The sequence below is a fragment of the Malaclemys terrapin genome, chromosome 9 (assembly GCF_027887155.1).
Source record: "Malaclemys terrapin pileata isolate rMalTer1 chromosome 9, rMalTer1.hap1, whole genome shotgun sequence".
Lineage (NCBI taxonomy): Eukaryota > Metazoa > Chordata > Testudines > Emydidae > Malaclemys > Malaclemys terrapin.
Window position 1 is genome coordinate 63083148 of NC_071513.1, and position 14770 is coordinate 63097917.

The 14770-nt window shown below is 43.3% G+C and overlaps 1 protein-coding gene across 4 annotated transcripts in view; it reads left to right on the forward strand.

Moving 5' to 3' along the window:
• The window catches only part of LOC128843474 (G-protein coupled receptor 35-like), a 132694-nt gene extending 119482 nt beyond the window's left edge, over nucleotides 1-13212 (forward strand). For 3 of the 4 annotated variants that reach the window (XM_054040338.1, XM_054040339.1, XM_054040340.1), the window contains exon 2: nucleotides 11997-13212. In XM_054040338.1, the coding sequence (XP_053896313.1) occupies nucleotides 12035-12961 (927 nt within the window). In that variant the 5' untranslated portion in view covers nucleotides 11997-12034 and the 3' untranslated portion in view covers nucleotides 12962-13212. Of the gene's footprint in view, nucleotides 1-7117; nucleotides 7357-11996 lie in introns of those variants that run through there. The other variant, XM_054040337.1, reaches the window with a different exon arrangement.
• The last annotated feature ends 1558 nt before the right edge of the window (nucleotides 13213-14770 follow it).

Sequence of the window (14770 nt, forward strand, 5' to 3'; positions counted from 1 at the left end):
GCCAACAAGACATGGAGCCATTGATCACTACCCGTTGAGCCTAATGATCTAGCCAGCTTTCTATCCACCTTATAGTTCATTCATCGAGCCCATGCTTCTTTAACTTGCTGGCAAGAATACTGTGGGAGACCATATCAAAAGCTTTGCTAAAGTCAAGGAATAACACATCCACTGCTTTCCCCTCATCCACAAAGCCAGTTATCTCATCATAGAAGGCAGTTAGGTTAGTCAGGCATGACTTGCCCTTGGTGAATCCATGCTGACTGTTCGTAATCACTTTCCTCTCCTTGAAGTGCTTCCAAATTGATTCCTTGAGGACCTGCTCCATGATTTTTCCAGGGACTGAGGTGAGGCCGACTGGCCTGTAGTTCCCCAGATCCTCCTTCTTCCCTTTTTTAAAGATGGGCACTACATTAGCCTATTTCCAGTCATCCGGGACCTCCCCTGATTGCCATGAGTTTTCAAAGATAATGGCCAATGGCTCTGCAGTCACATCAGCCAACTCCTTTAGCACCCTTGGATGCAGTGCATCCGGCCCCATGGACTTGTGCTTGTCCAGCTTTTCTAAATAGTCCCGAATCACTTCTTTCTCCGCAGAGGGCTAGTCACCACCTCCCCATAATGTGCTGCCCAGTGCAGCAGTCTGGGAGCTGACCTTGTTCGTGAAGACAAGGGCAAAAAAAGCATTGAGTACATTAGCTTTTTCCACATCCTCTGTCACTAGGTTGCCTCCTCCATTCAGTAAGAGGCCACACTTTCCCTGACCTTCTTCTTGTTGCTAACAAGAAATCCTTCTTGTTACTCTTAACATCCCTTGCTAGTTGCAACTCCAATTATGATTTGGCCTTCCTGATTACACCCCTGCATGCCTGAAGGGAGAGATAGGCGCCTTAGATTGAGATTCACAGATGCCAGCACAGTAGCAGGGAGCTACCTAAGCTAGCTAATGGGGGATGCTAACAGAGCCAATAGAGACGCCCTGTGCTAAACCCCACCCCTCTCCCAGCTATAGGTGCCTAAGTCCTGACAGTAGGGAGGCACTTATCTCAGCTATAGATCCATGAATGGGAACCATTCTACAGGACTCCAGCCCCTAAGCCACTTCTTGCAAGGATGAGGCGGTCTACACTGGTGCACGGACTCAAGTGCTGGACTCTGCACAGGCTCGTGCATGCTCCCAACACCCGCTCCAAGTGTTCACATTATGCTGTGCTGGAGACTAGTATAATGCTGTGTACATGCCTACACCCATGTCCACACCGTCGCTGTTGTTACATGAGGTTAGCACTACAGCAGGGGCGGTATCCCAGAGTTCTGTGCAAACAAGGAGATGCTCCAGGGACTGCTTTGCTGTGTGGTGTTGGTATCATCTCCCCTCTCCCACATCACACATTTGCCAATGGCAGTTCCTGATCAGATCGTCCCCTCGCTATTATTCCCTTCCAAAGTGGGTGGAAGACATGGAACAATGGGATTAAGATCTGCCCTTGGGTGGACTGTCGTTTCTAGTGCAGGAGCACCAGCATGGTGGGATGGGAACACATTGGTTTGGAAGCCTAGGCTGACCAGCTGTGGCTTCAGAAGTGAGAAAACAGGCCTTCATGGAGCTATGTGAGGAGCCTGCAGCAAACCTCCAGCACCAGAACACTTGATTCAGGGAAGCCGTACTGGTTCAGAAGTGAGTTGCTATTGCCTTGTGGAAGCTGACTACACCAGACCACTATAGGCCTGCTGCAAATCACTTTAAGGTTATAAAGTCCACTATCAGGGGCATGATTGTGCATGTTGGTGAGGCAGTTGACACTGTCATTTATCCAGGGGGGCTGCCATAAAAAAAAGTTCCAAAAATAATAGCTAGATTTCGGCGGATGGGGTTTCCACGCTCTGAAGGGGCCATGCATGGCACCCGTATCCTAATACTTTGCCCACCACAAGAGACAAGTGAGTATGTGAACCAAAAAAGGTTACTTTTCACTCGTTCTGCAAGGCTTAGTGGACCTTCAAGGCAGATTCATGATTACAAACCTGGGAAACACTGGAAAAGTTCATGATGTCAGGATGCTTAAGAGATCAGGGTTATACTTGAAGGAGAAAGAAGGGACTTTATTCCCCAGAACATAAGAACATAACATAAGAATGGCCATACTGGGTCAGACCAAAGGTCCATCCAGCCCATTATCCTGTCTACCGACAGTGACCAAAGCCAGGTGTCCCAGAGGGAGTGAACCTAACAAGTAATGATCAAGTGATCTCTCTCCTGCCATCCATCTCCACCCTCTGACAAACAGAGGCTAGGGACACCATTCCTTACCCATCCTGGCTAATAGCCCTTAATTGGACTTAACTTCCATTAATTTATCTAGTTCTCTTTTAAACCCTGTTATAGTCCTAGCCTTCACAACCTCCTCAGGCAAGGAGTTCCACAGGTTGTCTGTGTACTGTGTGAAGAAGAACTTCCTTTTATTTGTTTTAAACCTGCTGCCCATTAATTTCATTTGGTGGCCCCTAGTTCTTATATTATAGGAACAAGTAAATAACTTTTCCTTATTCACTTTCTCCACACCACTCATGATTTTATATACCTCTATCATATCCCCCCTTAGTCTCCTCTTTTCCAAGCTGAAAAGTCCTAGCCTCTTTAAACTCTCCTCATATGGGACCAGTTCCAAACCCCTAATCATTTTAGATGCCCTTCTCTGAACCTTTTCTAATGCCAGAATATCTTTTTTGAGATGAGGAGACCACATCTGTATACAGTATTCAAGATGTGGGCGTACCATGGATTTAAATAAGAGCAATAAGATATTCTCTGTCTTATTCTCTATCCCTTTTTTAATGATTCCTAACATCCCGTTTGCTTTTTTGACTGCCGCCGCATACTGCATGGACGTCTTCAGAGAACTATCCACAATGACTCCAAGATCTCTTTCCTGATTAGTTGTAGCTAAATTAGCCCCCATCATATTGTATGTATAGTTGGGGTTATTTTTTCCAATGATCATTACTTTACATTTATCCACATTAAATTTCATTTGCCATTTTGTTGCTCAATCACTTAGTTTTGTGAGATCTTTTTGAAGTTCTTCACAATCTGCTCTGGTCTTAACTATCTTGAGCAGTTTAGTATCATCTGCAAACTTTGCCACCTCACTGTTTACCCCTTTCTCCAGATCATTTATGAATAAGTTGAATAGGATTGGTCCTAGGACTGACCCCAGAAATAATATTGCTCCATATGGTTTGTCTGTCCTAAGTGTAATTTTGGGGGACCCGCATACCTGCTCCTAACTTCGCGTATGCAACCTGACACTGACATCAGTGACTCTGGGGGAGAGTAATTCAGTTTCAAGCTCTGTAGCTATAGAATGGGCATGAAGTGTACATTTGTTAGACCAAAACCTCACTGGTGCTGCCTGCACAATGTGGCAAACACCTTTCATATAATCATCGCCTGCTACATGTTCCTTTACGTTTGTGAGGGTACAGAAAAGTGCATCCATCTCAGGTGGGCTCAGGACAACTTCCACTGGGTTTGTGTGGTGGCAGCCGAGCTGTAATGTGGCCATTGTTCAATATTTTTGTCTTCACTATTTACACCTGCTTACAAACCTGTTACTGGGAGCATTCAGTTTCTCTCGGTGACTCAAATTTTCTGGGGGGTGGGCAGCGAGAGAAGGGTATGTAGCCATTCTTTTTTTACTTGTTCATTGTCAATGGTGCTAACTGCATTTAGCAGCTGTTATACAGCACTAAACCCTACAATAGTTGAAACTAGTTAAGATTTGCGGGGAGAAGGAGAAGCCATTTATACACAGCATGGTGACAGATGTTGTCACTTCCTGAATTATTATTGTAATTGGGTTTTGATTTTCTGCATGTTAACTAAGCCATAAAGATTTTCATCTGCCCCTTTTCTGCACTGCACTGCAGACTTCGGCTGCATTGAAAACTAGTAGTGCCTTCTGTAAGCATGTAATGTTTGCTGCACTTTCTCCATCCCTCCCAGACAGTTACACACCATTCAATTTCATTGGCTGAGAATGGTGGGGCCCAATCCCAAACATGAAAACATCTTTAGTTCATCATATTTAGGAAGGAGAACCACAAACGCGTCAAGGAACGTGTAACTTTTATTAAAAGTACTAGATTAAGCATGAAATTTAAATATTTTTTTAAGAAAAGTCAACCAAAAACCTTTAAAAACTGAAGGGAATGCAACTGGGAACACAGGCCAAATATTGCTGTCTCTGCACCTGTCTCCTTGCCCTCCTCCTGACAGGGCATGTGATGGGGGGAAAATCACTCTTGGGGAAAGCTGGGTATGTCTTCTGCAAGGGGTTTGGGAGGGTGGGAACTTGGGGGGCTCCAGGACTCTCAGACTCATCGGTCCCCTCCTTGGATGCTCAGGGGAGTCCTCCTGCAAGGGATTTTGGATGCCGGTGAAGGGTGAGGTCCCGAGATCCCTGTTCTCCTCCCAGTCACTCTGGCAGTGTGTGTGGGGGAGTCTTTGAAAGAGGCTCTTTTAACTCAGTAGCACTCTGGGCAGCAGCTAGAGGTGGGAGGTGGCATTTCATGGACAGGTTCAGTGGCCTCAGCAGCAGGTAGACCCTGAACTCATTTGGCCACCAGTTCAATGAGCCTCTCCATTACAGAATGCTCCTGTTCCCTGTGGCTTTCCTCCTGCTCCAGGAAATGGTTTATCAATGCATCTTCCAGCTGAAGAGCCCAATCTTCCAGTACCCTGAGAAATTCAAACTGCCAAACTTTATAGGTGATCTGCCATCCAGTGGAATTCACGAGCCAAGTTAACTGGTAGGACCTGGGATGTGGGAGACCTATTTTTGAAATCTTTGTTTAGCCTGACTTGGAGAAGGGGCTTAAACTAGGGTCTCCTGTATCCCAGGTGAGTACTATACCAGCAGGCTGTAGGGTCAATCTCTTTGCCTCAATGAATATTTCATCATTCCTACAAAGTGAAACAGCTTCCAAAGGACAGACTGAGAGACCAACCCCAGACTATCCTACAGCCCAGTGGCGAGGGCTTGCACATGAGAGACCAGCATTCAAATCCCTGGTGTAAGGTAGGCAGAGTGGTGATTTGAACCTCCCACATCTGAAGTTAGGTGCCCTAACACCTGGATATTGTGTTTTCTGAGGAACACATATGCTGTCCCACTCCAAAAATTCCTGCTCTGGTCTTCCCTGGCTGCTGTTTGTGCAGGTTAGACGTGTTCAGATCCTGCAGGTGAGATAGGTGGAGAAACGACTAGTTGAAGAATCCCACTGAGGCTTAGGCATGAGCTATGGCACCAAGTAGCTCGGTGTCATCAAGGTTTAGGCAGTTTGGTGCAAGCCCACCGTTGGAAACCTTGGTGCCTAGGAGAGTTTACTAATAGCAACTCAGGTGCCAAAGGAATTTAGGCTTCCAGGGTTAGGTCTCAGCTGAGCAGGAGTTTGAGGATCTCAGTAGCACCTAAGGCGGCAATTAAGATGCCGACAGCCCTTTATGGATCCAGCACTGAGTCTGCTTTTAAAAAAAAATCAATGCATTTCAAGACTTTGTTTAATTGATGCTAGATACAGGGTAGGATTTTCAAATGTCCATAAGTGAATCAGCAGCATAAATCCAATTGAAAAGCATTTTTCTTTCTTTCTTTCTTGAGGAAGTTTTAACAAGTTTACAAATCCTTGCCACGTAAATATCAGAAACAAAGCAAGCATTACAACAGTTAGTTTTTGTTTAAAGAGAGATTATGGTCTGCAGATGGTCTGCAGATCTTCCTATTTAACAAAGATGTAATGATGCTCACTCTGTAATGTGGTAACACCCAGGTTGTTTCTAGTGATTTTATTAAATTGAGTCAATCTTTGTATGCACATATTTAACACACCAGTTATGTCTATCAAATGTTAATAATAATAAAAACGAACAGGTGTGCTGTATTTGTTTGTTTTGCAGGCGAATGTACAGTAAAAGCTGTATCATCGAGCCTTGTACCGACAGGAAAGCTCTATAAACCGGCATTTCTAATCTTCATAGAAAGTCTGGTTTATAGGCTGATTGGTGCAGGGCAGGCAGGTTCCCTATCTGGCTCCGTGTGGCACCCCAGAAGTGGCGACATGTCCCTGCTGTTCCTAGGTGGAGGAATGGCCACGACAGGTTCGGAGTGTGGGAAGGGGTGCAGCACTGGCGGTTGGGACGTGGGAGGGGGGGTGGGGCATGGACTCTGGGAGGGAGTTTGGGTGCAGGAGAGGGCTCGGGGCAGGGGGTTGGAGTGCGGGACAGGTTTCGGGGTGCTGGGTCCAGGGGCCGCTCACCTCGGGTGGCTCCCTGCAAGTGGCGACCTGTTCCTGCTGCTTCTAGGCAGCAGAGGTGTAGCAGGCGGCTCTACACGCTGGTTCCACCCGCAGGCGCCCCCCCCCCCCCAGCAGTTCCCATTGGCCGCAGTTCCTGGGCAATGGAAGCTGCGGAGCCAGCACTCGGGGAGAGGCGGGTGCAGCGTGCAGAGCCGCTTGCAGCACCTCGGACTGGGAGCAGCAGGGACACAGCAAGGTCGCCACTTGCAGGGAGCCACCCGAGGTGAGAGCCCCCTAGATCCGGAACCCCAAAACCCCTCCTGTGCCTCTACCCCACCATCCTGCACCCAAACTCCCTCCCAGAGCCTGTGCCTCATGCCCCTTCCTGCGCCCCAACGCCCAGCCCTGCACCCCCTCCCACACCCAAACTCCCTCCCTCTTAGTTAACCGGAATTTTTCACTTACTGGCACCCCCCATTCCCTCAACTTGCCGGATAAAAATGTTTTTACTGTACTTTGAGTATTGAATAAAACGTAACCAAATATCTAAATATCTGTCTGTCCTCTGTCTATTTTTCTGTCTATTATTTCTCATACATTCCAAAATGTGTAAATATGTTAATTCTTCTCTATCCACAACTTCCCATATTGTTTTAAACCATATGGTTTTTTCTAAAAAGCTTTTCTAAGTCACTGAGGTGCTTTTGAAAACTCCATCCACCCACTGCTTCCTTGTCCAATAAGTCAAGTTGAATCATAAGAGGAATTACTGCTATGCCATCAGCAGGGGCCCCTCTACAAAGATGAACAGGAAGATTCAAATTCAAATACAGAGGTGGTATTCTTGAGGAAGAGGTAAAGCTCTTAGAAATACTGAGCAAGCAGTGGGGCTCTCTTACTCCAGAGAGGACAGAGCCCTTGAGCAACTAAGAGATCTTTTTCGGTGCTCTGAATACCAGATGATGTCAGCTGGAACAAAGTCTGAGTCTATTAATTGTTGTGTTGAAGCTTTTATTGTGGAGTGAATTGATAATTGTTTTGTGGAAGTTAAGCCAACAGGTAACTTTCATTCTTTCATGATTATTTTTACTTCGTTTTCACCAGAGATTGCATTTTTGCACTGCAGTTTATTTCCTTGCTTCTCATTAATGTCAGGAATGAGATATAAAGGAGAGTAGGTACAATTTGTTTTTGAGAGGTTTGTGTAATCAGTGTAATTAATAGGCAGCAATCAACTAACTCTTTGAATTATATTGCACTGGTCAGACATCTTGGGAGTTTTGACTTAATGTACTTTGTTTCTTCCTGTAATTCTATTCTATGTGCTTTTAGTCTCAAGTGTCTTCCAGATGTGATGACTGGGAGAATATCACACACAATTTACTGTCAGTATTCAATAGTACAGCTGGTTGGGGATTTTCTGACAAAATGTGTTTTGAAATGGAAAATTTCATTTTGTTTATTTCACATTACTTTACATTTCAAAATTTTAGTTAATTTATACATAAGAAAAAAGGTTAAACAATTTTTAAAAGGTCAAAATTGAAACAAAATGGTAAAAAAAATTCAAAATCTCAAAGGAAAACCATTTTCCACCAGGTTTCTCTCAATAGCATTTTTAGTTGAATAGGCTTCAGCCATGTTTGCTCTCCTTTTATGTTTGCTTACCTGGACTATTCCAGCAATGCAGTTTTACTAGTAGAAATTAAAACACGGAGATATTCATGAAGTATAAATTTTACATTCACTTTCTGAGCATGCAGACCATAACCTGACTGCAAGATTTACACTTATGCAAAGCAATAGTATGTGACCAATCACAACACTGCAACATACTTCAAATTTGGAATTTCATTTTTTTTAATAGCAACCAAGAGAGTAAAAAGAATTAATGAATCATGTGTCAGATAATATTGAATAATGAATACAGCTGGAGAACACGTCAGGCTGCTGGTGGACATTTTATGAACAAAATTAGGAAGTGACATTTGTTGATGAAATTATTCATTAAGAATGATTCACTCAACTATAATTCTGCCAGTGTTAAACCAGCTTGTTTCAGGTCAAATTGCTATTTTATTCTGAAAATAACTTCATCTGGAAGAGAGAGGATTTGGGGCTATGAATAATAATTTTGTCAAAAGTGTGCAGCATAGCTCTTTGAACATCACTCAAACCTGCTGTGCTGTCACTTAGATCGTCAAATCCCTGTGCCTTTTACATTTATGCACTCATGGTCATCTGTAAATGCTCCATAAACTGCTCCCAGCTGAACCTGGTATATAGTGTCTAACCTCCCTGAGCTTTAGTCAGGTATAAGATTGTCTCCTGCTTTGACCAGGATTTCTCTTTTGACAAATCATACTCCAAACCCTGGGTGAAATATAAAGACCATCTCAAATGATCAGACTTTTGCAGCAACTCAAACTCAAGCAGCTCTTGAAATGGTGATGGTCATTTGAGACGGTCTTTCTATTTACAAATGAAATGTGTTTATTTACAGGGTGACCAGGTGTGAAAAACAGAATGTTTGTCTCGTGGGTCAGGGCTCTATTAGTGGAGGTCAGGGAGGTATGGAAGAGGAGGGGGCCACCAGAAGGTGAAAAATTGGTGCCCATTTCTCAATCATATTTTCTATGCTTTTGTCTTCTCTTTTTCTTTCTTCTCTCCCCTCCCACTTGCCACTGTCTGCTCCCTTTCCCCTCCCTGGCTCTTCTCCTCATAGATCCCCTCACACTCACTTTATGTGGCAGGTTTGCTCTTTCCCTCTGTCACATCCACCTTCACAACCAAATCCCTGACCCCCATTCCAGCCCTCTTGTGCTGCCCCACAGCAGAGAAACTTTCAGCTAGCGTAGCATCTACATGTAGTGAGACTGGTTTTATGTGCAATTTGGCTATGTTAACCCTGCGGTGGCATGTTTATTTTAGTCCCCTTGTCATCATGGTGTCATGAGAATCAGTAAAATCCTAAATACTCTGATGAGAAACAGGATGTCTTCTGTGTAGTAATAACTATTATCCCTTCTGCCTCAAACACACTTCCCTTTCTCCAGCTGGTCCAAATTCCACTTAAAGTCACAGTCTATTTATCAAAGCACCTAGAAGCCCTAGTTATGGGCAAGGGCCCTATTGTGCCTCTTCGACAGGCTCCTTTCTTTGGAGCCTGCTGCATCCCTAGGGGTTGTAGGAGAACAATAGGTGTTCCACCCTGACCATCTGCCTCACCAGCTGCAGGACATTGGCCTCTGGGGCAATGGTGGAGGGATGGAGCTGTGTCCCTCTCTAAGCAGCCAGAGCTCCCAGTCACACCAGGCCCACTTGCAGGTTTCCAGTGCCCAGTATACTAAATGGGAGTAACCCCAGAGCAATGGGAAACTGCTGTCCCCTAAGACATGGCCTGGTCCTACTCAAAAATATCTGACAGCTGCTGTCCCACTTCCAACTGTTCATGTCTGGGCTACTCGGCATTGCCCGTTGCCCTAGCCAGTCTCTGGGGCAAGCTACCACCCAGGAGGGTGGTGGTGGTAGCATCTAGTACAGATAAATCTGCCTTCTCTTGGACATCTTACTCTCCAATATCAGCATAGCAGTTATGCCTATTAGACCCCTCCAGACCATCAGCATTTAGCCCAGCCCCAGAGACCCACAGAAAGTGTTGGCTTCACTAATAACCACTTGTTAAAGAGGAAATTAGCAGGGTTAAGGCCTGTCATATTTGCACTAAATGGTGTATTCTGAAGCCACTCAGAGTATGTCTACACAGCAAAGAAAAATCTGCAGCTGTCCATGCCAGCCAACTCGGGCTCACAGGGCTTGGACTGTTTCAGTGCTATGTAGACTTCCAGGCCCAGGCTGGAGCCCAGGTGCTAGAACTTTGCACAGTGTGTTTTTCTTTGCAGTGTAAACAACTCTCATTGCTTTCAGAGTAACAGCCGTGTTAGTCTGTATCCGCAAAAAGAACAGGAGTACTTGTGGCACCTTAGAGACTAACAAATTTATTAGAGCATAAGCTTTCGTGGGCTAGAACCCACTTCTTCGGATGCCTTCCTCTTCTCTGCAATGACTCCAGCGGGGGGGGAGGAGGAGAGACACCACACACCTCAGATGCTCTGCTTTAAGAGTAAAGTCACCATTTGGGGAATTAGGGGGAACCATATCACATGTACTGACTTCCTCCCCTCAACATTCATTACTTGTTAATTTGCAATGGGTCTAGTATTATTTAATGCAAATCAGTGAGGTTCTACAGCATTATGTGACTGCAGATCTACAGTAAACATCATGATGTTATCAGACAAATAGCTCTAAAAACACTTGCTTTGCATGATAAGGTAAGCATTAGGGGACCTCCTCCAGAAAAGCACAAAAGCAAAATTTCAATGAAAGAGAGGGACCATATGCAAAATTCAGAATAGAGTTCTGCCAGTATCCAAGGTATTAGGAGCAGGATGGCTTGATTAAAATCAGTGATTTAGCTCACTGATTTTAAACATGATTTAAGTCAGCAAACAGAAAACCTTGATTTAAATAATAAATTTTTAATCTTGTTTTGCATTTGTACTTCATTACTCTCCTAAAGAAAGCTTGATTCTCATTGTTAATATAATTTGGTACTTTGCTTTGCTAAACAGGCGAAAACACTATATTTATACACATTTATTTAAGCAATGATATAGTTTAGCATAATTCTGAGTTTTATTATTACATTTTTTATGTTTTAAAATGGTGAATGATTCATTTCTTATTGACTAGATGATCAACTTTTTATTTGTGATTTGTGTCAAGCTACATTTGGGAGCAAATTGGAAATCAATTAAAATTGAACAAAAACAGCATTTAAAATGTATTTTTACTAGTTACATAAAACTACGTTAAGTGTGCTGGAGATATAAGAAAAAAATTGTTTGCCCAAACATGTTTTGCATTTAAAACTCACTGATTTATTAAACAAAGGAAGAATTATCTGCAGTCAGTGAATTTTGAATGGATTGTTTCTGGTCACCACATCCTTCAAGGTTTCAAAATTAGTAGATCTCATCCTCTCATGCCTCATTTTTATTCATAGATTAGAGGAGGAAAACAAGCTTTCCTGCTTTTTTCAACTCCCAATCACTTTCTCAACTTTGAATGAACTAGGCAATGAACTGAACTAGTTGAATAAACTAAAATGAAGAAAATTATTCTCTCGGCACCTGCAGAAGAGGCTATTACTGTCAAAAGCTGATTTAGCATTTCAGCATACCATGGTCCAGGGGCTTAATCCACCAATTCATGCTTTCATTTTCTTTAAAACTTCAGCAGCAAACGTGTGCTACTTGAATCATTTTTTAATTTAATTTAAATTTACTATAGTATAGTATAAAATTATACTAAATGTAGGCCTTAGCATAAATTCCCATAATTTTACATTTAATTTTAAATAGGTTTATTTTAAAAAAGAAAACATACAATTTAAACTTAAAAATATTTTTAAGAATAATCCAACTTTTTTAATCATTGATTTTTATGCACTCTGATTCAGAGTCATGGGGCTGTTGAGAGACCAGGGAAATGGAGGGATGCCATTGCTGTCTTATTGGGAGGGGAAAACTTGTAGGGAATGTTTATCAGGCTAGTTGGCAGAGGGGGTGCAGTGGGTCAAATAGGAGATGAGCTTTTGTTTTTAATGAAAAGAATCATGTGTTGTTATATTTCAGGTCTTTGAAACCTCGTTCTGTAGCAGAGGTGCATCGTAATGACAAACTCAACAAACTGCAACAACAGTCTGAGTTACAATGTTCGACTCATTCAAGTCATTATTTATGCCACAATTTTTCCTTTTGGAGCCACATTTAATGTCCTTGCCTTGTGGGTGTTCTGCTGCAAACTGAAAAAATGGACAGAAACCAGAGTGTACATGATCAACTTGGTCATTGCAGACTGTTCTGTAGTCTGCAGCTTGCCTTTCCAAATTTATTTCTTCTGGAACGACTGGCATCGTGACACGCTGTGCTTAACTATACAGTCTATATATTTAATAAATATGTCCATGAGCATCTACATTATCACTGTCATCTCAGTCGATCGATACATTGCCATAAAGTATCCTCTGAAGGCAAAGAGTTTAAGGTCACCATGGAAGGCAGCTCTTATCTGTGGGCTTCTTTGGGTATCAACGATAATTGGTCTGAACATAGAACACAGGAGAGAGGAAACTTTGTGTTTTCAAAAGGTTTCCACAAAACCATCAACCAGTGTTCTATTTTTCTTGATCTTCTTTTTTTTAATTCCACTAATAATACTGAGCTTTTGTTCCATGCACATCATCAGGAGTCTTAAAAAAAGGATGATCACAAATCCACACGAAAATAAGCTAATAGAGAAAGCTATCTATATTGTTTCTGCAAATATGATTGTATTTATACTATGCTTTTCACCTGTCCAAATTGGGATGCTTGCTAGGTTTGTGATGGAAAAAAATGGAGTTAACTGCCTTGCAATCCAGAAAATTAGAATCTTTATTAATGTGGCTGCATGTATAGCAAATTCTAACTGCTGCATGGATGCCATTTGCTACTATTTTGTGGCCAAGGAATTTCAAGAAGCTTCTTCCTTTTGTAAGCCCAAATCTCTTCACTCTAAGACAAATGAAACCCACACCTCTCAGTTGAGGATATTCTAAATGCTGGTATAAAAATGTTGCAACACCAAAGCCAGAAGTAACAAGAGAAGCAATAGGCTTATCACACGTGGTATATTCACAGCTATGTTTCATCTCTGAAGATAAAATCACCATATACTACGCTGTTGTTAATTTTAACATGGCTTCCTGTATATACACAGCATTAAACAAACTGCTCTGACTATACTGTAGTGCAAACATTGATGCATGAACTTTTCCAGGTTGACATCTTCTATTTGCTATCTTTCTGTCATGAATATAAATAAAAAGAATTCAGCTTCCTTCTGTCAGTTTCATTTAATGGGATTGTATTAAGTTGAGAGAAGAACATTTTCTTTTGTTGAAGTTTTGAGAGAAATTCGGAGATCATTAATGCTATAGATATGGGAGAAAGGAGTACTAGCAAGCATTATGTACCCGCACCTCCAGCTGGAACCTGCACCCCTGCCCCAGCCCTGATCCCACTCCGAACCCCTCAGTGCCAGCCCAGCACCTTCTTACACCCAAAACTCCTCATCCCCAGCCCCATCCCAAAGCCCACACCCCAAACCAGAGCCCTCACCCCCTCCCGCACCCCAACCCCAAATTTGTGGTGAGCATTCATGGCCCGCCATACAATTTCTATTCCCCGATGCGGCCCTCAAGCCAAAAAGTTTGTCCACCTCTGATCTGAGCTCTTGTGCCTGTAGGAAAACTGCGTTGACACTGAGCTTAAACAAGCAGCATCAGGAACAGATTCACATGGCTATGATGTAACCATAGTGGTGTATCGAATGGACTTCCATCTTGAGCAGTCCCTTGCAAGTCTTCTTTCTCTCACAAGAGTCAGTATGGGAGGATTTAGGCTTCTTAAATCACAGAAAATTTCATCTTCCAACCTCATGGTCAGACTCATGCTCTTCTTCCTTCTAACTCAGCTCTATAAACCTTCTGTAAAGCAATACCCTTCTTGTGTATGTTGGACATGACACCACCATTGCAGTCATCCTGGTCTCAACTGGTGTACAACTGCAACTTGCCGAGATCACCTGTCAGTGGTTCTCAAACTGTGGGTCACCAGGGCTGGTGTTAGACTTTCTGGGGCCTGGGGCTGAAGCCTGAATTCCACTGCCCGGGGCCAAAGCCTGAGCCCCACTGACCGGGGCCGAAGCCTCCCCCCCCCCCCCCCCCCCCCGATCCCCACCGCCCCACCTGGGGCTGAAAACCTTGGGCTTTGGATTTGGCTCCTCTGCCTGGGCGGGCTCAGGCTTTGTTCCCGTCCTGGGGTCGTATAGTAATTTTTGTGGTCAGAAGGGGGTTGCCGTGCAATGAAATTTGAGATCTAAATATCTCCTCATTTGTAACAGGTGTTAAGAATAAGCCATAACTTTTGACACTGAAAAACTGTTTAGTTTCCCTTCCTCCGCTGTTTTTAACAGCCATATTTCTGCTCTGTTTAACACTCTCATCATAGTTATCACACGGACATCATGCCACCCAAACAGGGGCTATTGAAGAAGCTGAAATGCCATTTTTGCAAGACTCATCTGACGTGCAACTTCTTCAGCTATAGAACATCCTACTGTCAATCAACCACCCAGATAGATAGAACTACTCACCCATTCAGTGTCATTGTCATCTACATGCAGCAGCATCAGGTCATTCGTTCCCTTTTGTAGGACACATGCGTCACTTTGACTTCATCAGCATTGATCTGAAGTCCTATATATTCTACCATTTTTCAGTGCTCTTCCAGCATTTGCTGCTGTTGGTCAGTAGTCTCACCAAGTAAGGCAAAATCATCTGCTGTTCAAGAACCTCTACAGAGAA